This window comes from Canis lupus, chromosome 19 (genome assembly GCF_011100685.1).
Source record: "Canis lupus familiaris isolate Mischka breed German Shepherd chromosome 19, alternate assembly UU_Cfam_GSD_1.0, whole genome shotgun sequence".
NCBI lineage: Eukaryota > Metazoa > Chordata > Mammalia > Carnivora > Canidae > Canis > Canis lupus.
This window is the reverse complement of record NC_049240.1, coordinates 13,627,662-13,652,722: the sequence shown is the minus strand read 5'-3', so window position 1 is coordinate 13,652,722 and position 25,061 is coordinate 13,627,662. Positions and strand designations below refer to the sequence as shown.

Below are 25,061 nucleotides of genomic sequence, written 5' to 3'. Positions count from 1 at the left end.
ACAATACATGACAGTATAGAGTTGTTCGTTATATTCATAGTTTGGAAATAACCAAAATACCTATCAGCTACTGACTGGACATGTTATGGTATAGTAAACAATGTATATGTTATATAGTAGTGAAAATGAGTGACAGCTATAAACATCTTTATAATGAATCTATAAAACAGCTAAGTGTAAGAAGTTAAGAAAGATTGTATACAGAATATGACTCCATAAAGCTCAAGGGCAGGTCAAGTCAAACATGTATCTTTCAGAAACGTATATATACATACAAGGTCATATAAAGAAAAGTCAGGAATGATTGATCATATAGGTCAGAATTTCGGTGCTTTTGGGGGAAAGAGGGACTAGGATACGCAGGGATTCTAATGTATTAACAGTATTGTGTTTCTAGTTGTTATATGAATGTTTTCTGGATAAGTTGCACATGTATATTTAATACATTCTTCTGTATGGCATGTTTTATAACAATACTTAAAACCAGGCTAGCATGAATGGGGATGTGAGGGACAAGAAGAGGCAAGCCAAAGCTGACTAATTCACTTCTTGGAGCTGCAGGGTTGTTGCTCCTTGGGCTAAAACACAAGGTAGGTTGAGTCTGTCTTTTGTTTCTTTGCATCTAACTATTCATCTTCTTGTCCAGTGGTCTGTTTGGGTTGGTGGTGGAAACTTGGACCGTGTTGAAGGCACTATTAATAGAAGACATACAGATGGGCCTTCCATCCCAGAGATGTGCTGGTGGGCCTCTGTGTCTTTTTTACTCATATTGCTTGCTGGCCTCTGGGTTCATGAGGTTCAGGAATTACCCAGTCTACTATCTCTCATGATACCGCCCCCTAACTAGAAATCTTTAGTTTGAATCTGCAGAACAGTGGAGAGAAACCATTACAACCAGTTTCTCTATCATTGCACTCACTGTCCAAGTTGCTTATGTGGAAACCTAAATATGCTCATACCTTTGTTTCCAGCATTTCAGGAGGAACCTTCAAATTGAAAGCTTCTGAATCACATCGGTCAGCCTGTTTATCTCATCTGTAGGCTCATAACATTTGCAGTTGTACAGTATGCCAGCTTTGTCCAATACTTCCTGGAGTATTGTGTGAAGTTATTACTGGTGGTCTAAGTGTCAATTTCCAGAGTTCTCCTTGGAGTTACTGGCTTTGTGTTGTATAAGAAAATATTTCCAGTTGCTGAATGATCGAGACCATTGCAGAGACATTGTTGAGAGAGTATGCTGAGTGGGGGGTCTCTCTTCTGCCTTGACCCAGAAAATGTTCTGGTATTGTGGATACCCAGTGGCTGCTACTTACTCTTGATTTTGCTGACTACTTCACTGTCTCTTGCCACATTCCCCATAAAATGCAGGTAGGCCCTTGTCTGTATTTGTTGCAGATAGTGAAAGGAACTTCAGCTGTGGAGAAGTCTTTGGTATATAGCTGGAAATGGTGTACAAATTAACCAGGAGATACCACATCATCACCTGGCAGACATCATATTAGCATCCTCTTGACTTGACAAGAGAATCATCTAAATTTTCCCTCACCACCAATTGAGCTGTTCCCCTTCTCATTAGAGAACACCACCAAAGTGAGAACCTCTCTGGCAACATTGAGGCCTATTCCTGACCAAGAATCAACTTGTGCACAAGTTCACTGAGTACAGTTTTGGACCAAAAACTTACTTTTGTGAATCTCAGATGGGGATTGTTCTTCTGTACTTCATAGGGTTATAAATACTTGAAAACTGTAAAGACTGGGCATATGTGAGAAAGAGCACAGGCCATATCGTTATGTGGGGCCAGGAATAATGGATGATACCAATGCAGGGAAAACTAGGAATTTAAAGAATGCAGAAGATTCAAGCTTTACATAGAAATTCTGACATCAAAGTATAGCCTGTGGGGTTGTTATTAGATGCCACAGTATTAGACATTTCCATGATTAGTCCTTTTGTATATTTTAAAATGTAAAATTCTTAATTCTTCCTCCTAATACCTTAGTCTGAAAGACACTCAGATCACTTTCCTCTCATGCACAACATGAGGCCCCAAACCACATATAGTCACTTTCTCTCTAGAAATGTTTTGAAGGGTGGTTGGTTGGCTCAATTGGTAGAGCATAAGACTCTTGGAGTTGTGAGTTTAAGTCCCATATTATTGGTAGAGATTACTTTAAAATCTTAAAAAAAAATTGTTTTGTAATGTTTTGCATTTATTTCCTGCTGGAGAGACAGGTGAATCAGGAGACCTGATTTCAGGTTTTGCCCCATTATTTAAGTTCCAGCCATAATTCCTTGTATATGTCAGTGCCTTATTTTAATATACATTCTTCAGATACAGTAGCTTTATAATAATTAACTCTTTGCTGGGGATTCAATCATTAACATAAATACTTGAGAGCCTGCTATGTGCCAGGCAGTACTGGTAGCTGGGAATGTGGTAGTGAACATGACTGACTACTGAATACACGATCTCCCAGTAATTTATAGTGATGATGTTATTGGGAGTAGGGTGGGTGGTTGGAGATAATTAGATCAGAAAATCTATGCAATAGATAGCTACCATAATTGACCATTGAATTTAGTTATAAGCCTCTTCATAAACAGGAAAGAAGAAACTTGCTGAGTTACCTCAGTGGAACAATTGGGGGAAAAGTCTGAATGAAGAAATGACTAGTGGAAATATGAGTATAATACATTCACATGTATGTGAGTATTAAATATTATATTGAATAATATGGGTATTAAGCTGGTATAAGATATGGAGAAATTACTTGAAGGAACATGAGCAGTGTGTGTGTGTGTGTGTGTGTATTTTTAAAGACTAGAAAGTACTGGAACATTTACATGGTGATGGGAATGGTGGAGTGGAAAGGGAGAGTTGAAAGTATAGAAGGGAGAAGAAAAACAGGGCTAAGTTTTCAGCGACTGGGTAGGATTCAGAGCATGTGGATTCAGGGTTTGTCAGCCTTAGTACTATTGACATTTTGAATCAGATAATTCTTTTGTGGGGGTTGTCTAGTGCAACATTGGATTGTTAGCATTATCCCTGGCCTTTACCCTTCAGATGCCAGTAGAACCCTACCCCCACAAAACAAAACAATACAAAAAAAAAAAAAAAAACAACCCTTTAGGGGGGTTGTAGGCAAAGTCACTTCTAGTTGAGAAGCATTTATACAGAGGTATTGGCCTTTCAAAGTGATCCTGTCTTTATTTGGAGAGAAGTAGAACATGGGTGTAGGAGAGCTTGTAGATTTGGTGGTGGAAATAGAGGGAGTGAGCTCCTCATGATTTAATCTTTCTCAGTGAACTGGGTCAAGGTTATGGTGCTAGTGAAAATGTCGAGAGTGATGAAGATAAAAAGTCATTTTTGTAGAATGAGAGACTAAGGTTCTTAGAAAAATCAAAGATTCCTAATAGTGAGCAGTAGGAGACTAAAGCCTATTTCTTTTAGAGGAAGTTTTTTAGAGGCTTTAGACCAAAGAGATCAGACAGGAAAATATAAGGATAGTAGATTATTACTGACTTTTTTCTAAAACTAATGGATAAAAGACTCTCTAGATCTTACTTGATATTATAATGGAAGTGTTAATATGCTTGATGATATCACTGAGTTCCCTTGATCTCTTCTCATTTTTTATAATTTTTCCTTTTGCCTGTTCAGCTTGGTTGCTTTTTGTTACCCTGTCTTCCAGATTGCTGATTCATTCTTCTGCCTCTTCTAATCAGCTATTGATTCCCTTTAGTGTATTAATTTTTATTTCAATATAACCAGTATGGAGGTTAAAGCACAAAGCAGTAAATTCAGTTATATCTACAAAAATCAGTCAAGGGATGCGTGAAATAAAAAGACACGTATGTAAAGAATGACATCATATACATAAAATGTAAGGAAAATAAAAATTGAATGCTTTTAGAATGGGTTCAAACTTAAGTGACCCTCAGTTTAATATAAACTGCAATATGCATAAAATGTTATATGTGAGCCTAATATAACCACAAATCAAAAACCTATAATAGACACACAAAAAGTAAAAAGAATCCAAGCAAATCACTAAGAGACCACAAGGATGAGAGCAAGAGAAGAAAGATATACAGGAAAACTACAAAAACAACCATAAAACAAGTAACAAAATGGTGATAAGTACATACCTTCAATTATTTAAATGTAAATGGACTATCCCAATTAAAAGATGCAGGATGACTGATTAGTTTATTTTTTTTTTAATTTTTTTTTTTTATTTATTTATGATAGACACACAGAGAGAGAGAGAGAGAGAGAGGCAGAGACACAGACAGAGGGAGAAGCAGGCTCCATGCACTGGGAGCCTGATGTGGGATTCGATCCCGGATCTCCAGGATCACGCCCTGGGCCAAAGGCAGGCGCCAAACCGCTGCGCCACCCAGGGATCCCGACTGATTAGTTTAAAGAGAGACCCCCCATCTATACAGTGACTTTGGAAACTCACTTTAGACCTAAAGACAGGGATCCCTGGGTGGCGCAGCGGTTCGGCGCCTGCCTTTGGCCCAGGGCGTGATCCTGGAGACCCGGGATCGAATCCCATGTCGGGCTCCTGGTGCATGGAGCCTGCTTCTCCCTCTGCCTGTGTCTGCCTCTTTCTCTCTCTGTGTGGACTGTCATAAATAAATAAAAATAAGAATAAAATAAAATAGACCTAAAGACATGCAGAGTGAAAGTGAAGGGATAGTAAAACATTTACCATATGCAAATGAAAGTGAAAAGAAAGCTGGCGTAGCAATATATATTGTCAGACAAAATAGACTTGAAAGCAAAGACTATAACGAGACAAAAAAAAACACTACATAATGAAGGAAACAATCCAACAAGATGATTTATCATCCAACATGGAAGCACCTAAATACATAAAGCAACCATTGTCAGAAATAAAGGAAGACATTGACAGAAACACAATAATAGTGGGGGACTTTAACCCCATTTACATTAATGGATCTTTCGACAGAAAAATCAACGAAATGGTGGCTTTGTATGACGTGGACCAAATGGACCTAATAGATATATATTCATAATGTTCCACTCAAAAAAACAATGAAATACACATTTTGCTTTTAAAAAAGATTTTATCGATTGAGAGAGAGCATGTGCATCAGCAAAGCAGGAGGAGGCAGAGAGGGAGAGAGAATCCCAAGCATTATGTGCTGGGCATGGAGCCCTGATGTGGAGCTCAATTCCAGGACCCCAAGATCGTGATTAGCCAAAGTTAAGAGCTGGATGCTTAAACAACCAACCACCCAGGCACCCCTGGAATACACATTCTTAAGTGCACATGGAACATTCTCCAGAATAAATCATATTAGGCCAACAAAACAAATCTCAAATTAAAAAAATTGAAACCATCTTTTCCAACCACAACAATGTGAAACTGGGTATCACAGTTTCACACTGTTGTATCAATCACAAGAAAAAGCTTGGAGGGTGCCTGGATTACTCGATTGATTAAGCCTCTGCCTTCAGCTCAGGTCCTGATCCCATGATCCTGGGATTGAGCCCTGTGTCGTGCTCCCTGCTGGGCTTCTCCTCCCTTTGCCCCTCCCCCTGCTTGTGCCCTCTTTTGCTCTCTCTCTCAAATAAAATCTTAAAAAAAGAAAAATCTTGGAAAGAACACAAATACATGGAGGTTAAATAGCATGTCACTAAATAATGAATGGGTCAACCAGGAAATCAAAGAGGAAATAAAAAAATACATGGAGACAAATGAGAATGAAAATATAATGTTCCAGATACTTTGGGATACAGTAAAAGCTGTTCTAAGAGGGAAGATTGTAGCAATACAGGCCTAATACAAGAAGCAAGAAAAAACTCAATCTGACTTTATGCCCACAAGAGCTTGAAAAAGTAGAAGGAAGGAAATAATAAAGATCAGAACAGAAATGGAGACTAAAAAAGTAGATTAATGAAACCAGGAGTGGTTCTTTGAGAGATAAGTGAAATTAACTTTCAGCTAGACTCATCAAGAAAACAAATCAGAAATGAAGGAGAAAAAAGCAACACCACAGAAAGACAAAATATTATAAGAGAATATTATGAAAAATATTATGCCAACAAATTAGACAACCTAGAGGAAATGGATAAGTGATTCAGAAATAAAGGGAGAATTAGACCAATTACCAATAGTGAAATTAAATCAGTAATCCAAAAACCCCCAAGAAACAAAAGTCCAGGACTAGATGGCGTCACAGGTAAATTCCACCAAACATTTAAAGGAGTGTTAATACCTGTTCTTGTTAAACTGTTACAAAAAATAGTAGAGGAAGTAAACCTTCCAAATTCATTGTATAAAGCCAGCATTAACAGAGACTGAAACCAGGTAAAGACAGCATAAGACTACAGGGCAGTATCTCTGATGAAGATAGATGCAAATATCCTCAATAAAATCTTAGCAAACCAAATCCAGCAACGTATTTTTAAAAATTAGTCACCGTGATCAATTGGGATTTATTTCAGGAATGCAAGGATGGTTCAGTATTCACAAGTCAGTCAACACGATATATTAAGAGAAAGGATAAGAACTATTTGATGATCTCAACAGATGCCGATAAAGTGGTTGACAAAGTACAACATCCATTCATGATAACTGAGAATAGGTTTAGAGGGAAAATACCTCAACATAATAAAGGCCATATATGAAAAACCCACAGCTAACATCCTCCTCAATGGTGAAAAACAGATTTTCCTTTAAGGTCAGGAACAAGACAAGGATGATGTAACACTATTTCTATTCAGCAGAGTACTGGAAGTCATAGCCACAGCAATAAGACAAGAAAACAAGGTAAAAGACTTACAAATTGACAAAGGAGAAGTAAAACTTTCATTTTTAGCAGATGACATGATATTGTATCTAGAAAACCCTAAGGAATCCACCAAAAAACTACTAGAAATGACTGCCTGATGAAAAGATAAATTCAGTAAAGTCGTAGAACATGAAGTTAACATACAGAAATCTGTTGGCTTCCTTTACACTAATAATGAAGCAGAAAGAGAAATTAAGAAAATAATCCTATTTACAATTGCTCCAAAAAGAATAAATACCCAAGAATCAACTTAACTTAGGAGTTGTAAGACCAGTACTCTTAAACTATTAAACATTGATGAAAGAAATTGAAGACGACACAAACAGATGAAAAGCTATACTGAGCTCATGGGTTGGCAGACCCAATATTGTTAAAATGTCCACACAATACAAATAAAATGTACCACTACAAAGAAATGTAATGCAATCTTTATAAATACAATTAACATTTCCCCCAGAGGGAATCCCTGGGTGGCTCAGTGGTTTAGGGCTTGCCTTCGGCCCAGGGCATGATCCTGGAGTCCCAGGATCGAGTCCCACATTGGGCTCCCTGCATGGAGCCTGCTTCTCCCTCAGCCTGTATCTCTGCCTCTCTCTCTCTCTCTCTCTCTGTGTCTCTCATGAATAAATAAATAAAATCTTAAAAAAAAAAAAAAACATTTCCCCCAGAACTAGAACAAATAATGCTAAAATTCGTATGGAACCACAAAAGACCCCAGATTGCCAAAGCATGTTAAGTAAGATAGAACAAAGCGGGAGGTGTTACAATCTCAAATTTTAAGATACATAACAATCCTATAGTAATCAAAACAGTATGGTACTGGCAGAAAAATACACACATAGATTGATGGAATAAAATGGAGAGGCTAGAAATAAACCCACACATATATGGATATATATATATAATGGAAGGAAGCAAGGAAAGCAAGAATATATAATGGAAAGACAATTTCTTCAACTAATGGTGCTAGGAAAACTGAACAGTTACATGGAAACGAAGAAACTGGACCACCTTTTTACATAATATACAAAAGTAAACTCAAAATGAACTAAAGACCTTAAAGTAAGACTTGAAACCATAAAACTCCCAAAACATGGGCAGTAATTTGACATCAGCCATAGCAGTCTCTTTCTAGATATGTCTTCTGAGGCAATCGAAACAAAAGTGAAATTAAACTGTTGAGACTATGCCAAAATAAAAGGCTTTTGCACAGTGAAGGAAACCATGAACAAAACAACATGGTAACCTACTGAATGGGAGAAAATATTTGCAAATGATGTATTCAATAAGGGGCTAATATTTAAAATATATAGAGAACTTACTCAACACCAAAAAGCAAATAATCCAAAAATGGGCAGAGGACCTGGATAGACATAACAGAGGGCCAACAGACACATGAAAGATGCCCAGCATTACTAAACATCAGGGAAATGCAAATTAAAACCACAAGAAGAGATCACTTTATAACCTGTTAGAATGGCTAAAATAAAAAACACAAATAAGAAATGTTGGCAAGGGTGTGGGAAAGAGAACTCTTGTGCACTGTTAGTGGGAATGGAAGCTGGTACGGCCCCTGTGGAAAACAGTATAGAGGTTCCTCAGAAAGGTAAAAGAATTACCATATGATCTGATAATTCCACCACTGGGTATTTACCCAAAGAAAACAAAACCCCTAATTAAAAAAGATATACATCCATTACATTTACTGTAGCAGTATTTCCCATAACCATGATATGAAACAGCTGATGTGTGCATTGATGAATGAAAGAAGTGTTACATATATATGTATGTAAAGTGTTTTTTATTCCTACACATACACACACTATAGTGGAATATTTTATATATAATACATATATGTAGTGGAATAGTATTCAGCCATAAAAAAGAATGAGCTCTTGCTATTTGCAACAATATGGATATACCTAGAGGATAGAATACTAAGTGCAGTAAGTCAGTCAGAGAAAGACAAATTCCGTATGCTTTCACTTGTGGAATTTATACACATGAAACCAAAAAAACCTAAAAACAGACTCTTAAATATAGAGAAAAAACTTTGTCAGAGGGGAAGTAGGTGAGGGGATGGGTGAAATAAAGGAGGTTAAACATACACATTATTATGAGTAGTAAGTAATGAGTCATTATATTGTACACCTGAAACAATGCAAATTATACCTTAATAAAAATTGTAAAGAACAACCCAAAATAAATATTTATTAATGAATACTCTATAGAAAATAGATAATTTTCAAATTGAGAGAATATATTTTACAATGTATATGGCACCAAATAATTATTCTAAAGACTCAATAGGTAAAAATAGAAAGCCCCTTTTAAAAATTGCCAAAAGTCAGGGATATGGTTTTTGGAAAAGAGGAAATCCAAGTGACTAATGGACAAATGAAAAAATGCTTAGCCTTATTATTAATTAGGAAAATGTAATTTAAAATCACAGTGAAAAATGTTTCACACAATATTGTAGTTTTATGTTTTCAGTGTTGTTTCTGTATCATTGATTTTTGCCGTATATTATTTATTTTTTCTGTTTACTTTGGATTTAATTTTCTCTTGTTTTCTAGCTTCCTAAAACAAACATATTATTCACTAATAAACCTTTCTTCCTGTTACAGTCATTTAAAGCTATAAATTTCTCTAAGCTTCATTTAATTTCTGGCAAATTTTGATCTGCTGTGTTATCATTTTGTTGAAATATTTTATAAGTTCCCTTGTGATATCTTTTGTTTGTAGATTATTTAGAAATATGATTTAAAATTAAGTATTAGAGACCTTTAAGTATTAGATCCTCTTGGGTTAAACAAACCTTTTATAATTCATTTCCTCTTTTGAATATTAGTTAGACCTCCTTATAGTTTTTATGTTGGTGTTTACTCTAGGGCTAATAATTTGCTTCTTCCTTAACTTCACAGTTTATTTAGAGCCAGGACTGTACCACTTTATACTTTTTACTTCTCACCTAACATTTAATACAAATTGCAAATACAATTACAAATACAAATAATGCAAATTACAAATATACAATTACAAAAAAATGATTCCATTACCTTTGTGCTATTGCTATATTCTTTTACATATATTCTAAATCTCATGTTAAAATGTTATTATTTTGCTTTAAAGTATCAATTGTGTTAAAAAACAAAGATATCAGCTGTCTTTTAAAGACATTGAAGAGAAAAAATCTTTTCTTCCCCATCAGCACAAAATTACTTAAATTTAAAAAATTTGAATATAGTTGACACACAATATTACATTAGTTTCAGGTGTACAACATAGTGATCCAAGTCTATATTTTATGGTATGCTCACCACAAGTGTAGCTACATTCTATTACCATACAACACTGTTAATAATACCATTGATAAATTCCCTGTGGTGTACCTTTTATCCTGATGACTTATTCATTCCTTAATGGTTTTCCTGTATCTCCCACTCCCCTTTAACCATTTTGCTCATTCCCCAACCCTTCCCCTGTGGCAGCCATCAGTTTGTTCTCTGTATTTGTAGGTTTGATTCTGTTTTTGGTTTATTCATTTGTTTTGTTTTGTATTTTAGATTCCATGTGTAAGTGAAATAATACTGTATTTGTGTTTCTCTGATTTACTTCAATTAGTATATTAGTATTTTATATTTATCCCTTTAATTCTTTTCTGTATTATGTTTCTTTTTTTAAAAAAAGATTTTATTTATTTGAGAGAGGAGGTGTGGTGGTAAGGAGCAGAGCCAGTAAGGAGTAGAGGTAGAGAGGACTCCCTGCTGAACAGGGAGCCCGATGTGGGGCTCTATCCTAGGACTCCAGGATCAGGACCTGAGCCAAAGGCAGACACTTATCCAACTGAGCCACCCTGGTGCCCCATACTATGTTTCTATCTGCTATCATTTTTCTTTCAGCTTAAAGAGCACTTACTAGCATTTCTTCTAGTGCAGGTCTGCTGACAGTTCATCCCAGCTTTTGTTTGCCTGATATAATGTTTTTATTTCACACTAATTTCTGGATTGAAAGTTTTTCCATTTAGCATTTTTACAGATGATATTCTGTTTCTAATAAGGCAGCCATTTGTATTGTTGTTCCCTGGTATGTAAGGTGTGTTTTTACCCCCTTTGGCTACTTCCAGGATTTCCACTTTACCACTCATTTTCAATTTTACTGTGATGTATCTCAGTCTGGTTTTCTTTGAATACATTCAGGTTAGGGTTAACTGAAATTCTTGGGATTATTTGAAATTTTCCTCAAAACTCCGAGAATTTCAGCTATTATTTTTTCCTATTCTTTGTTACTTTCTGATTTTGGTATTTCAGTTACATGTCTGTTAAACCAATTTGTAGTTTCAGAGATCCTGAGGTTCTTTGTTTTCTTACTTTTAGTTGTTGTTGTTGTTCTACATATGGGATCATATCTTTTTTTTTTTAAAGTTTTTATTTATTCATGTGAGAGAGAGAGAGAGAGAGAGGCAGAGGCGCAGAGAGAGACAGAGATAGGCAGAGGCAGAAGCAGGCAGGCTCCATGCAGGGAGCCTGACATGGGACTCCATCAGGCCCTGGGCTGAAGGCGGCACTAAACCGCTGAGCCACCTGGGCTGCCCACACTGGATTATATCTACTAATCTGTCTTTAATAACCTACCTTTTGTCTGCCATTTGCACTCTTTTTAAACTTATTCAATACAAACTTTTTAGGTCTATAGTTTCTGTTCTTTGTTGTTTGCTGTTTTTCTGCCGAGATTCCTTATCTGTTCACTCATTGAAGCTATCTTTTCCAACATTTCATCAAACATAAATATGTAATGGTTGCTTTAAAGTTCTTGTCTTAAAGTCCAACATTTGAGACATCTTGAAGATAATTTCTATTGACTGCTTTTTTTTTCTTGACCTGTGGCTTACATATTCCTGTTTCCATTTCTTTTCAAAGATTTATTTATTTATTCATGAGAGAGACACACAGAGAGAGGCAGAGAGATAGGCAGAGGAAGAATGAGGCTCCCCACAGGGAACCCGATGGGGGACTCGATCCAGATTCCAGGATCACACTGAGCCGAAGGCAGATGCTCAACTGCTGAGCCACCCATGCGTCCCTCCTGTTTTTTTTCACATCTAATAATTTAAAAAATATTTTACAGAACATTGTAAATACTATATTTTGGAGATTATAGATGATGTCCCCTTCCCTTTTTGAATGTTGGTTTTCTTATTCAGTTGGCTGGCCACCTTGGAATTGTGTGGGCTTGATTTTTCCTCTTTGGTCAGATTTGTGGAAAGCCTTTAGCTTGACAGAACTTAATCTCTAAACTGTCTTACCCAACATATTGCCAAGTTTTGTGTTAAGCTATGCTAGAAAACCTAGAGTAGATCCTTCTTTACGGTATGGGCTTTATTTTATAGCAAGTCCTATTTTTTAAGGTGTATCTCACCTGGTGCACCTGGGTATTATTGAGTGGTTAATAAGGGGTCTCCATTATCAACTAGATTTGCCTGCTTGCCATTTCCCAACACTGTGGACCTGTGTACCTATTTAGCTCAGCCCCATAGCAGCCACTTTTGGATATGTCTCAGGAAGTCTTGTCCTTCTTGTATGTAGATTAGCCATCAGGGATCTAACCAGTACTTGAACTTACTGCCCCCTTACCCTTCATAGCTCCCTTTTCTTTAATGTTCTTTTCACAGATTCCATTGCTTCAGCTTCCTGGAATGCTAAGCACTACCTTCTCAGCTCAGCAGGACAGCCATTTTTTCCTTGGGCTGAAGCTTCCTATGCCATGGTTGGGAAATTGTATCCAAAAAGAAAGCTCAGGTGATGGTGGAGTCCACCTCGTGAATTTCTCCTTTCGAAGACCAGTCTTACACTGATAGTTGTTCAATGCTAAAAATAGCTACTTTATATTAGTTTGTGGTTATTTTCTCTTTTTTCCTACAGATTTTATTATTTTGAGAGAGAGTGAGCCAGAGAGAGAGAGAGAGAGAAAACACAAGTGGAGAGGGACAGAGGGAGAGGGAGAAGCAGGCTCCCCAGTGAGCAGGGAAGCCCTACACATAGATCCTACTTAAAAACAAAAAGCAAGACAAACCCTTTAATTATAAAATTAGGCCCATGAGGATTTGTTGTAACTATACTTGTTTGGACACTTAACTTTCCAGTGGTCAGGACATTATTAAAATGTACACATTCTTTTTTGTTTTTTTCCTTATGTGAGTTAGCCTTTTAGGGTTTAACTACATTAATACATTTGTTTATTGAGTAGAATGGCAGTTGCATTGCTGATACATTGCAGTTATTGTTATTTCTGCACAAATATAAATCAAATTTCTTTTTTTAAAAGATATTTAAGGGTGGGAGGGTAGACAGAGAGGGAGAGAGAACCTCAAGCCGACTCCCTGCTGAGCATGGATCCTGACACAGAGCTATATCTCAGGACTTGAGATCGTGACCTGAACAGAAACTAAGAGTTAGATGTTTAACTGACTGAGCCACCTAGGCACCACTAAATCTAATTTCTATAAGTTAAATGTTAGTGATGCTACTTTACTGAAATTTAAAATTGTTTGGGTAGGTTTTGGGATCAGACTGTCAAGTATCTTGAAAGCTATGTAGGAATTTAGAATGAGGAGCAGTTGCATTTCTTATAAAGTGATGTGATCAAAATATGATTTAATGTGGTTTAATTTAATAGAATTAGCCTAGGTTAGAGTTGGAGAGGGCAGAAAATGAGTTAAAATTCTCATTTATAATAATCAATAGTGAAATGAAATGCTGAGCCAAAGGGATATTATTATTTTTTTCAATATTCATTCATAGCTGATTATGTTCTAGGATTTATGAGAATGAAAAAGTGACAAATTGGGAAGAGATTTTAAAGAAACGATTTGTAGTATCAGTGTGGTAGGAATAGGAAAATTAAGAAAAAACTGAAAGGTAATGATATTGAGATTAGATTTGAAAATATTGATTGGTATCTCTTCATCTAAAATGTCTTTTATCTTCTCTCTAAATCCTGGAGATGGTAAGAAAGCCAGAAATGCAGATTTTAGTATAGCAGGGAGAATTAAAACTGGAAAAATTACTGAACTTTTAAGTATAGAAAAGCACAAGAGGGGAACAAAAAGAAAAGAATGTCCACTAGTACTTACTAGGTGAAAAAAAAATATGTGTAGTTACATACAGTTTTATTTGAAGAAGCCAAGAAAATAAATGGTTTCTGGGATCATGATCCACAAAAGGACATATTCTGTCTCAACTTTAATTTTTCTTTCTATTGGTTTCTTGTATTTTCTAAGGTAATTTTCATCCTTTAAAAAAATCTTAACTGTTCACCTCTTTCTGCCATCTGTAGTGCAGTTCATATTGATATAAATAGCAGATGAGAAAGTTGAAGTACCATGGGTTGTTTACAAACACTTGGCTGAGGAGAACCCTTCCTGCTTAAACTTCTTTTTATTCTTGCCAATATGAATTGTAGATAAATATATACTTCTGAAAGATATTAAAGTGTATTATTTTTTAAGTGTATTATTTTTAATATGTATTATAAACATGTTTATTTATCAGTCATATACATCTGTATTTTATTCCCTCTGTTTTGGAGTGTTTCAAACCTTTAGAAAAGTTGAAAGAATAATATAATGAACACCAATATACCCTTCACCTAGATTCAACAGTTGTTAATATCTTAACCACATCTGCTTTTATTTCTCTATATATAATACATTCATAGTTGTATATAAAATATGTGATTTTTTTCCAATTTGAGAGTTGTAGACATTACATTACTTTGCCACTACATCTGTTATCCTGTATCTCCTGAAAACAAGTGCATTCTCTTACCTAGCCATAACTATCAAGCACATTAGCATTGATAGAATGCTATTACCAAATATACAGTCCATATTTAGATTTCTCCCAATTATCTTAATGTCCTTTAAAACTTTTTATTTACTTTTAAAGATTTCACTTTTTTATTTTAGAGAGATAGAGGGAGCACACAAGCATGGAGAGAGGCAAGCTCCCCACTGAAAAGGGAGCCCAACACAGGGCTTGATCCCAGGATCATGACCTGAACTGAAGGTAGATGCTTAGCTCACTGAGCCACCCAGGTTCCCACCCCCCTCCTTTTTTATACGAGCTCTAACCAAGGATTGCACGTTGCTTTTAGAATTACATTTTTTTTTTTAGAATTACATATTTTAATGCTCTTTCATTTAGATGAGTTCTTCAGCCTTTTTTTTTTCATGACATTGACATTTTTGAAGTATCCAGGTCAGTAATTTTGTAAAAATTTCTCTCAGTTTAGATTTGCCTGGCATTTCCATATGATTAATTTCAAGTGAAATATTTTGGCAGAAATATTACATGAGGGATGTGCACTGTTCAATACATTACCTCAGGAGACATAATGATGTCAGTTATAGAATTGGTCATTTGGTTATCAAGATGTGTACTATATTTCCTCATTGTAAAAGTACGTTTTTCCCTTTGTAATTAATACGTTATCTCTGGAGTGACCATTTGTTTTTTTTTGTTGTTTTTTGTGTTTTTTTTTTTGTTTGTTTTTTTTTAAATTTATGATAGTCACAGAGAGAGAGAGAGGCAGAGACACAGGCAGAGGGAGAAGCAGGCTCCATGCACCGGGAGCCTGATGTGGGATTCGATCCCGGGTCTCCAGGATCGGGCCCTGGGCCAAAGGCAGGCGCCAAACCGCTGCACCACCCAGGGGTCCCTGGAGTGACCATTTGAAACCTCTCCCCAGCAGGCTCCACTCAGTGTATTAACCTCCATTGTTGCTTGAATAAATTATTATTGTGGTTATTATATGATGGTTATTTTTTAATTTTTTTGTTTCCTTTATGTTAATTACCTTGCATTCTTCTGTAAAAAAAATTCTCTACTGTTTATTTTTAGTGTCAGTATGGGCTCTCAAATGGATTCCTTTTTTATTCCTGTCATTATTCTTTTTAAAAAAATATTTATATTAGAGTATGGAGGGTGGTTAAGGAGGGAAGGAGAGAGGGAATCTCAAGCAGACTCCTCACTGAATGCAGAGCTGAAGCATGGCTTTATATCATAACCCAGAGATCATAACCTGAACCAAAACTAAGAGTTGGATGTTTAACTGACTGGGTGCCCTTGTAATTATTAATTTTGATGTTCAAAATGTCTCAAATCTGGTCAGGTTAGAACTCTCTCAAGATGACTCATAGACAGCTGATATGTCCTCATCTGTTTAGCATTTTCCATACTTTATGACACAACAAGATGGTCTACTTGCCTCTCTCTTTTTTCTTGAATGTCTTTTTTCAATTGTAGATGTATACATAAATATTTCACTGTTTTAACCATTTTAGGTGTACAATTTTTGCTTGCTTTTTATATGTGATTTTCCCTGGTTTTAATAATTTTAATCTTTTATTGAATCAGCATTCTGATGCTTATAGCCATTTGACTTAAGCAAACAAATCCTTTCTGGAGGAAAATAGCATCCTAGTCCTCAAATTTTTAATAATAATGTCTGACTCTCAAAAAATCAGGCATTGAGCAGCCTGAGTGGCTCAGTGGTTTAGCGCCACCTTCAGCCCAGGGTGTGATCCTGGAGACCCGAGATGGAGTCCCATGTTGAGCTCCTTGCATGGAGTCTGCTTCTCCCTCTGCCTCTGTCTCTGCCTCTCTCTCTCTCTCTCTCTCTGTGTGTGTGTGTCTTTCATGAATGAATGAATGAATGAATGAATGAATAAATAAATAAATAAATAAATAAATAAATAAATAAAATCTTGAAAAAAATCAGGCATATAAGAGGACAGGATGATCTGTAGAAAAAAAACCCACAAAAGAAATAGATCCATTGAGATTTAGAGAACAGAGTTCTAAAACAGATTTTGTTAGCTATTGTTAATATGCTTTTAAAAAAGTGAGGAGTTTCAGCAGAGGACTAGAAACTTTAAAAATGAGCCAAATGGACATTCCAGAAATGAAAAGTATAACTGAGCCCAGTGAATTGGCTTAAAAGTAGATAAGTAGAGCTGAATGCAGAATTACTGAACTATAAGATAGGTCAAAAGACTCCATAGTGAAGCATGGAGCAAAAAAGGTGGGAAATAACAGAAAAAAGTATAAGACATAGGAGATATAGTCAAAAGGTTTAATATATACCTGATTGGATTCTTAGAAGAGAGAAGAGTGAGAGAATAAGGCAGAAGTAATATTTTAAAAGATTATGGGTTATATTTTACCAAAACTGAAGAGGGGTAATTTAAGAAGTCTAAGGAACTCCAAAGAAGATAAATTCAAGGGAAACCACACCAAGGCCATCATTGTAAAACTGCCAAAAACAAATACTACAAGCCAATGAGAAAGGACAGGTTACTTTAAAAGCTTACAGTTTTTAAAATTTTTTTAAAATATTTTATTGTATTTTAGAAAGCACAGAGATAAGGGCAGAGGGAAAGGGAGACAATCTCAAGCAGATTCTGCACTGAGCGCAGAGCCCAACATGAGACTTAGTCCCATGACCCAAAGATCACAACCTGAGCTGAAACCAGAGTTAGACATTTAACTGACTGAGCCACCCATGCACTCAAAAGCTACAGTATTAAAAAAAAAAAATCCTTATGGCTAACTTCCTAGCAGAAATAATGGAATCCAGGTAACAATGGGATGATACAAGCACAGTACTGAAAGGGAACTGAGTGTTCTGGAATAAAAGTAAATCATTGAATTATAAACTTAAAACAGGTGAATTTTATGATATATGAATTATATCTTAATGAATTTATTTAAAAATTAAAGTAAAATGATAATTTCAGCTTTGTGAAATGAGAAAGTTTATTTTCAGATCTACTTCAAAGAAAATACTAAAGGGAGTTTTTCAGGCTATTTGACTACATAGGAGATGTCAAAAGATTTTGAAAAAAAAAGATTTTGAAAATGATTCTAGGAGGAAGCTTGAAGATTCAGAAAAGAATGAAGAGCAATGTAAAGGCTAAATATGTTTGTAGATTTGAATAAATATTAACAATAAACACAACAAAGCTGGTGTAAGTCTGATGATAAAGTGAATTTTTAAGGCGACAAGAATTATTCAAGATAAAAAAGGACACTTTATAAGTATAAAAAGTTTAGTTGCCCCAGAAAATATATTTCTTTTTTTTTTAATATTTATTTATTTATGATAGTCACACACACACACAGAGAGAGAGAGAGAGAGAGAGAGGCAGAGACACAGGCAGAGGGAGAAGCAGGCTCCATGCACCGGGAGCCCGACGTGGGATTTGATCCCGGGTCTCCAGGATCGCGCCCTGGGCCAAAGGCAGGCGCCAAACCGCTGCACCACCCAGGGATCCCCAGAAAATATATTTCTAAATGTGTATGCATCTAATAACATAGCATCAGAATACATAAGTCAAAAATGGACAGGTACAGAAAAATTTATAATCATGGTGGGAGTTTTTGGTGCTCTCTTCGGCAGCACACATCTAAAACTGGAACGATACAGAGAAGATTAGCATGGCCCCTGCACAAGGACGACGCACAAATATGTGAAGTGTTCCATATAATCATAGTGGGAGTTTTTGAAACACTTGTCTTATAAAGAAAGGTGAAAGATTTAGAATAAGATCAAAAAATAAGTAAGGAAATAGAAAATGCAAAAATACAGTTAACTGTTTAATTGACATAGTGAAATACTGCATCAACATCTGCAGAATACACATTTTTTTCAAGTGCACATTGGCCCTTAGCTCCTGCTATACACAAAGAATCAATTCTGTATGTATTGTGATTCTCAATGTGAAAGGTAAAATAATAAAATTTCTAGGTGATGATACTATCTATATGATAGGTGTGTGTATGTTGCTTTTTGCTTTTATTACCTTGTGCTCCCCAAACTTTTTAACAGAATATGTTAATATCATAATCAGGTGAAAAATTATAACGAGGGGGTATATAGCATCTTTAGAAAGGGGAAAGATTTCCTTTTTAAAATTTCTTAAATTTTTATCTAAATTTTAGTTAACATGCAGTGCACTGTTGGTTTTAGGAGTAGAATTCAGTGATTCACCCCTTACATATGATACCCAGTGCTCATCACAAGTGCCCTCCTTAATACCCATCACCCATTCAGCCCATTCCCCAATCACCTCCCTCCAAAAACCCCTCAGTTTGTTCTCTATCATTAGGTTATTTGTTTCCCCTTCTCTCTCTCTCTCTCTTTTTTTTTTTTTACTTTTTCCCCTCCCCATATGTTCATCTCTTTTATTTCTTAAATTCCACATGTGTGAAATCATGATACTTGTCTTTCTCTGACTTATTTTGCTTAGCATTATACACTCTAGCTCCATCCATGTTGTTGCAAGTGACAAGATTTCATTCTTTTTTAAAAAATATTTTATTCATGAGAGACACAGAGAGGCAGAGACACAGGCCGAGGGAGAAGCAGGCTTCATGCAGGGAGCCTGATGTGGGACTCAATACCAGGACCCCAGGATCACGTCCTGGGCCAAAGGCAGGCGCCAAACTGCTGAGCCACCCAGGGATCCCAATTTCACTCTTTTTTATGGCTAAGTAAATAGTCCATCGTATATTTATTTATATTTATATATATACATACTACCTCTTTATATATGTAAACATACACACACACACACAGACATGCCACCTCTTCTTTATCCATTCATCACTCAAGGATGTTTCTGTTTTTTCCATAGTTTGGCTCTTATAATGTTGCTATAAACATCAGGGTGCATGTACCCCTTCAGATCTATATTTTTGTATACTTTAGGTAAATACCTAATGCAGTTCCTGGATCATAAGATAGTTCTATTTTTAACTTTTTGAGGAACCTCCATACTCTTTTCCAAAGTGGCTGCACTAGTTTGCATTCCCAGCAATAGTCAAAGAGTGTTCCAAAAGGCGAAAGATTTCTTAAACAGGAAGTTACACAATGAAGGAAATGACTTATAAAATGTACTACATTAAAAAGAACTTTTTTCACCAGAAGACACCATAAGAGAGTGAAAATGCAAGTTCCTTCTTCCAGAACGTGGAAGAAAAGTTACATTTTATAAAGAGCACTCATAAGGGCAGCCCCAGTGGCTCAGCGGTTTAGTGCCGCCTGCAGCCCAGGGCGTGATCCTGGAGATCAGGGATCAAATCCCACATCTGGCTCCCTGCATGGAGCCTGCTTCTCTCTCTCTCTCTCTCTCTCTCTCTCTCTCTCTCTCTTTCTCTCTGTCGCCAATGAATAAATAAATAAAATCTTAAAAAAAAGCATTCATAAATCAGTAAGAGAAATTTATAGAAAAATGAGTAATAGAATTGAGGGCACCTGAGTTGCTCAGTCGATTAAGCATGTGCCTCAGCTCAGGTCGTGATTCCAGGGTCCTGGGACTGAGCCTCATGTCAGGCTCCCTGCTCCCTGCTCCTGTACCTCTCCCTGCTCACCCCTCCCCCCACCATTGGGGGGTGTTGTCTCTCTCACCATCTCTCTCTCTCTGAAATGAAATCTTAATATATGCATGATAGATTTGAATAGTCACTTCACAAAAGAGGCTGTGCAACTAAAATATATTGAAGGTTTTTAGCACTATTAGTAATCAAAGAGATGCAAAATAAAACCATAATGTGATTACAGATAAATCTATCAGAGTGGCTATATATTTAATGTTTTGAATTTTTATTTTGAGATTAGAGTTCCAGGGTGTTGGGAAAGTAGTACAGAGAGATCCAGTGTACCCTTCACCCAGTTCTCTCCAAAGTTTATATCTTACATAAGTAAAGTGCAATATTAAAGTCAAGAAATTGACATTTCTTATCACAAATGTGTGTGTATAGTTTTATGCCATTTTATCACATATGTAGATTTATGTAACTACCATCACGGTCAAGAACTGAACTATTTTATCACCATACAGATCTCCCTTGTGCTGTTAGACTCATATTCACATGCCTCCCCTCTATTGTTCATAACCCCTGGTAACCAGTAGCCTGTTTTCCATCTCTACAGTTTTGTCATTTTGGTAATGTTCTATAAATAGAATCGTACCTCAAGTGATCTTTTGAGATTGGTATTTTTTAATCATAATGCCTTTGAGGTCCATCCAAGTTTGTCTATCCATAGTTTGGTCCTTTTTAGAATGGCTACATAGTTTTCAACTGACAATACCAGGTATTTGTAAGGATGTAGAGCAATAGGAACTTTAATGTACTGCTAGTGGGAACATAAATGGGCACAATCACTGCAAAAAACTATTTGGCATTTTCTACCAAAGTAGAAGCATACCACTCTATTCAACAATTCCAGTTCTAGTAAACATTCAATGAAATGTGTGTCTTTGGGGTGCATGGGAACCTCAGTCAGTTGAGCATCTGACTCTTGGTTTTGGCTAGGTCATGATCCCTGGGTTGTAAGATGGAGCCCCACATTGGGCACCAGAGTCTGCTTGAGATTCTTCCTCTCCCCCTGCCCCCCCAACTCTAAAATAAAATTTAAAAGTCTTTTAAAAAATGTGTATCTTTATCAGCAAGAGAAGTGTTTTGTAAAAATATATTTATAGCAACATTATTTGTAATTCCTGTGATTTGGAAAGGAACTAAATGCTTACCAACAGTGTAATGAAGTTTTAAAAACTATGATGTCATCATTCAATAGAATACCATAGAGCAGGGATTAGGAAATTTTTTTTCTGAAGCACTACATAGTAAATAGTTTAGCCTTTATGAGTCATACATTGTCCCAGCTACACTTCAGTTGTAGCAATGAAGCAGACATGCAGGTGAGCGAACAAGTGTGGTCATCTTCCAACGAAACTTTTTACAAAAACCAATTTGGCCTTTAGGGGCTATAGTCTGCTGACCTCTTATAGATGAATCTCATAATTTTGTATAAAAGAAACCATATATTATGATTACATTTTTATAAAGTTCAAAACCTATCAAAATAAACCTATACAATTGAAGTCAGCTAATTGATTGTCTTTAGGGAGAGGCAGAGGCATGAAAGTTACTTCTAGGGTGCTGAAAATAAAGATTTACCTGAATAGTAGTCATGCAGGTCAGTTCACTTTTGATTACTCATTGAGATGTGTACTTAATGATTTATGCACTTCTCTAGTGTGTATATGTATATATGGTACCTTATTAAATTATTTTAAAAAGTTTAAAATAAAATGGAAGCATTTTATTTTAGTGTCCCCATCAGGTTAGAACTATATTATTTATCTCTGGCATATGATAGTCATAGCTAAATTTTTTTTTTAGTAGGAATTGCTAATAATCACTATAGCAAGATAAGGGACAGTGAGGAGTGATGACTCTGGATTAGCTTAAAGAGCTTATTGAAGACTTTGGGGAAAGCAGTATTGGCACAGGTACAGAAGCTGAAGTAATCATTTAATGTATTTTCATGAAAACATGATAGATCCTAGTTTAAAAGGCTAGCAGGATCTAATGAATGATGTAAGATAACAACTATTCATGTTTGAAGGCAGAAGGGAAACATTATTTGGTTAGCTTTTATGAGCAAGGTACTGTGATTGTTTTGTAATGATGATATATAGTTTGGTCCATCTGACAGTTTTGTTATGTTTTTTACCTGCTAAAACCCTCTTTGAATCTCGTTTTGTAAAGGATCATGGACCCATTAACACTGAGTGATGTAGATGTGATATAGGGTTTATTGGAGGAAACTTATAAAAAGTAGTAGTGTGCAGGGAGTCTCTCAGATGTTTTTTATTTCACAGCTTAGGGCAGGCATGAATGGTCTTCATGCACATGACCAAGTGACCTTACACTAGAGATTGGCCTCTTTTCTGTAGTCCTCTCTATATATGTAGGTCAGGGCAGAAAACATCTAAATGACTGTGTAACAGTTGTTAGAAAGGGGAAGCCTCAGCAACCCAAGGGGCAGGTATGGCCTAGTTTTCCTTTGAGCTCAAAAAAATTCAGACCTACTGAGCCTCCTTGCTGCTAACCTTATAAATGGGGTTTGGAAATGAACCTCCAGGGCCATCTAGATTTATCTTTCATCACGTATTTCCCATTACTAGAATATGAAGTGAAAACTTCTTAGCCTGGTGTAAAGGTCTTCTAACAGGTTTCTCTCATTTCTATATCAGGCCTTTCTGCCACTGATTCTACAGAGATTTTTCTCATTAACTGAATTATTTTCTAAGAAATGGTTGCTTATTCCAAGCGTCTCATCTTTGCTCACATTTCCTAATTTAGAATGCTTGTCTCTAAATTTCTTATTCTTGTTCCATGTCTTCTGTGATGCCTCCCTGATGATCTCAATTCTTATACCAAATATTACCATTTTCAAATGCTGCCTTGTATTAATTTTTATGTGTACATTTCTATTTTTCCATCTAACTTGCAAATTCCTTAAGGGTAGGAAACATACCTTAGATTACTTTGTAACTTCTATAATATGCTAGTGGACTTGTGTGTAAATGCCTAACAAATAATGAATGATTAGAATGTATGCTCTTATAATGTATTTGGATTGTATACTATTCATAATACTTTTGGGTTCTCTGTGCCTCTTGTAAATTCTCAACATTAATTGTTAAGTATAATACTAGATTCTTTATTAGGACTTTTTTATTCTCTTATAGTTAAACTCCTTTTTTGAGGTTGGTATCAGTTATTGTTTGTTGGTTACTCTACTAGCCAGTTTAGTAATTAGATTCCTCCATTCTACTTCAGCAAGAAGTTGAGAACTTTAAGAAGCTAAATCTCATTAGTAAAGAACAGTTTGAAAACCTAACACCTGAACTTCCTTTTGAGCCAAACCAAGAAGTTCCTGTAGCACCTTCACAGTCCAGGCAAGGTATGTAAATCTGCTTTTGTGTGTAATAGTTTTTGAATAATATTAAAGCAGTCCTAAATTGTTTTAAAAGTTTGCTGCTTTTTTATCTGTGGAAAAAAAGCATTAGGTATCTGGTAAAAGACTAGAATTTTAAAAGTCGACTTTTGTTTATCCTTTGGTGAACCTCAAAACATTTGAGAGACTTGAAACTACAGACTGTAAATTTGAGAAGTCAGCTTTATAGCATAATCTCACTTTATTCTTGATGAATAGGCAGGTGATCTAGAAGTCATCTGTTATAACCCCAGATTATGCTCAAACCCAGATGCTTACTGAAAAGCAGGCAGAATTGGTTGGTTCTTTATGTGTTTCATTTAATTTTAAGATTGCTGGCAATGTTTCTCTTTTTGAAATAAAGTTTTTCACTGACTTGCCGATTCCTTAAAATATACCACTAACATTCTTTTGTCCTACGGCCTTAGCTTAGTGTGAACATATGAATACATTTGGGAGATACATAAATGGAATCTGACATTTTCAGGCAAGTGTAAGTGATTTTGTTATAGTGTTTCATGAAGGCAGTTTTAAAAAAAAAACTTTTAATTTGGACAGCTTCAAACATATGCCAAAATAAAACAAATTGTGTAATGTAATAAAACCTCCATGTGCCCTTTGCTACTTAATTTCATAGCCAATTTCGTTTCATCTCAGTTCCACTCATTGTCTTTACTCCCACTGGATTATTTTGATGCAAACATCTAATAATTATTGTTCAGATTTTTTCATTCCTATATATTCATGTATGTGTCCTTCAAAAGAGTTCTTTTAAACATATAAATAACATGTCATTATCACATCTAGAATTAATATTGATTCCTTAATATCAAGTATCTAATTAGTGCTCACATTTCCTCATTTATCACTTAAAAAAAATTGGGATCCATGTATGTTTGAACATTCTAAGGTTGATAGGTCTTGTTTGTAAGTTCAAAGTAATTTTTTTCCTTGCAATTTATTGTTGGAGGAACTGGGTTGTTGTCTTCTATAATGTCTCATATTCTGAATTTTGATGATTACATCTCCATGGTCTCATTCAACATGTTTTCAGGTCCTGAATTGTCAGTAACTGTTACTTTGATACAGAGACTTGATCAGATTGAGGCTTAAACTTTTACAAGAATATGTCATATATAATTACTGAATATTTCTACCAGGAGGCACATAATGCTCAATTGTCTCTTTGTGGCCTTAATAGCCATTGATAATCATTGCTTGGAGCTTTTATGTCACAAGGGACTGCCAAATGGTGATGATTCTATTTTTGTCATTGCTTCTTAAATTTAGTAGATAGAATACTTCCATAAAAAGAAATCCCCCTAATTGATTATTTGTTTATCCTGAGATAGAGGTCTTACAGGAAAGAGAATAAATGC

The 25,061-nt window shown here is 35.7% G+C and overlaps 1 protein-coding gene and 1 non-coding gene across 18 annotated transcripts in view; both read left to right on the top strand.

Moving 5' to 3' along the window:
- Positions 1-25,061, top strand: part of LARP1B (La ribonucleoprotein 1B) — a 130,027-nt gene that overhangs the window by 63,042 nt on the left and 41,924 nt on the right. For 11 of the 17 annotated variants that reach the window (XR_005373936.1, XR_005373933.1, XR_005373935.1 and 8 more), the window contains one exon: positions 12,503-12,629. The exons of 1 other annotated variant lie outside the window; for it this stretch is intronic. Coding sequence is in view for 11 of the 16 variants with exons in the window: in XM_038564672.1 (XP_038420600.1) it covers positions 12,503-12,629 (127 nt within the window). In the remaining 5 variants the exon portion in view is untranslated. Of the gene's footprint in view, positions 1-2,607; positions 2,677-12,502; positions 12,630-15,401; positions 15,485-23,525; positions 23,650-25,061 lie in introns of those variants that run through there. 5 more of the 17 variants (XM_038564671.1, XM_038564669.1, XR_005373937.1 and 2 more) reach the window with 4 other exon arrangements.
- On the top strand, positions 18,277-18,381 carry LOC119864536. Its single transcript, XR_005374364.1, has one exon. It is a non-coding gene; the product is annotated as a U6 spliceosomal RNA (small nuclear RNA).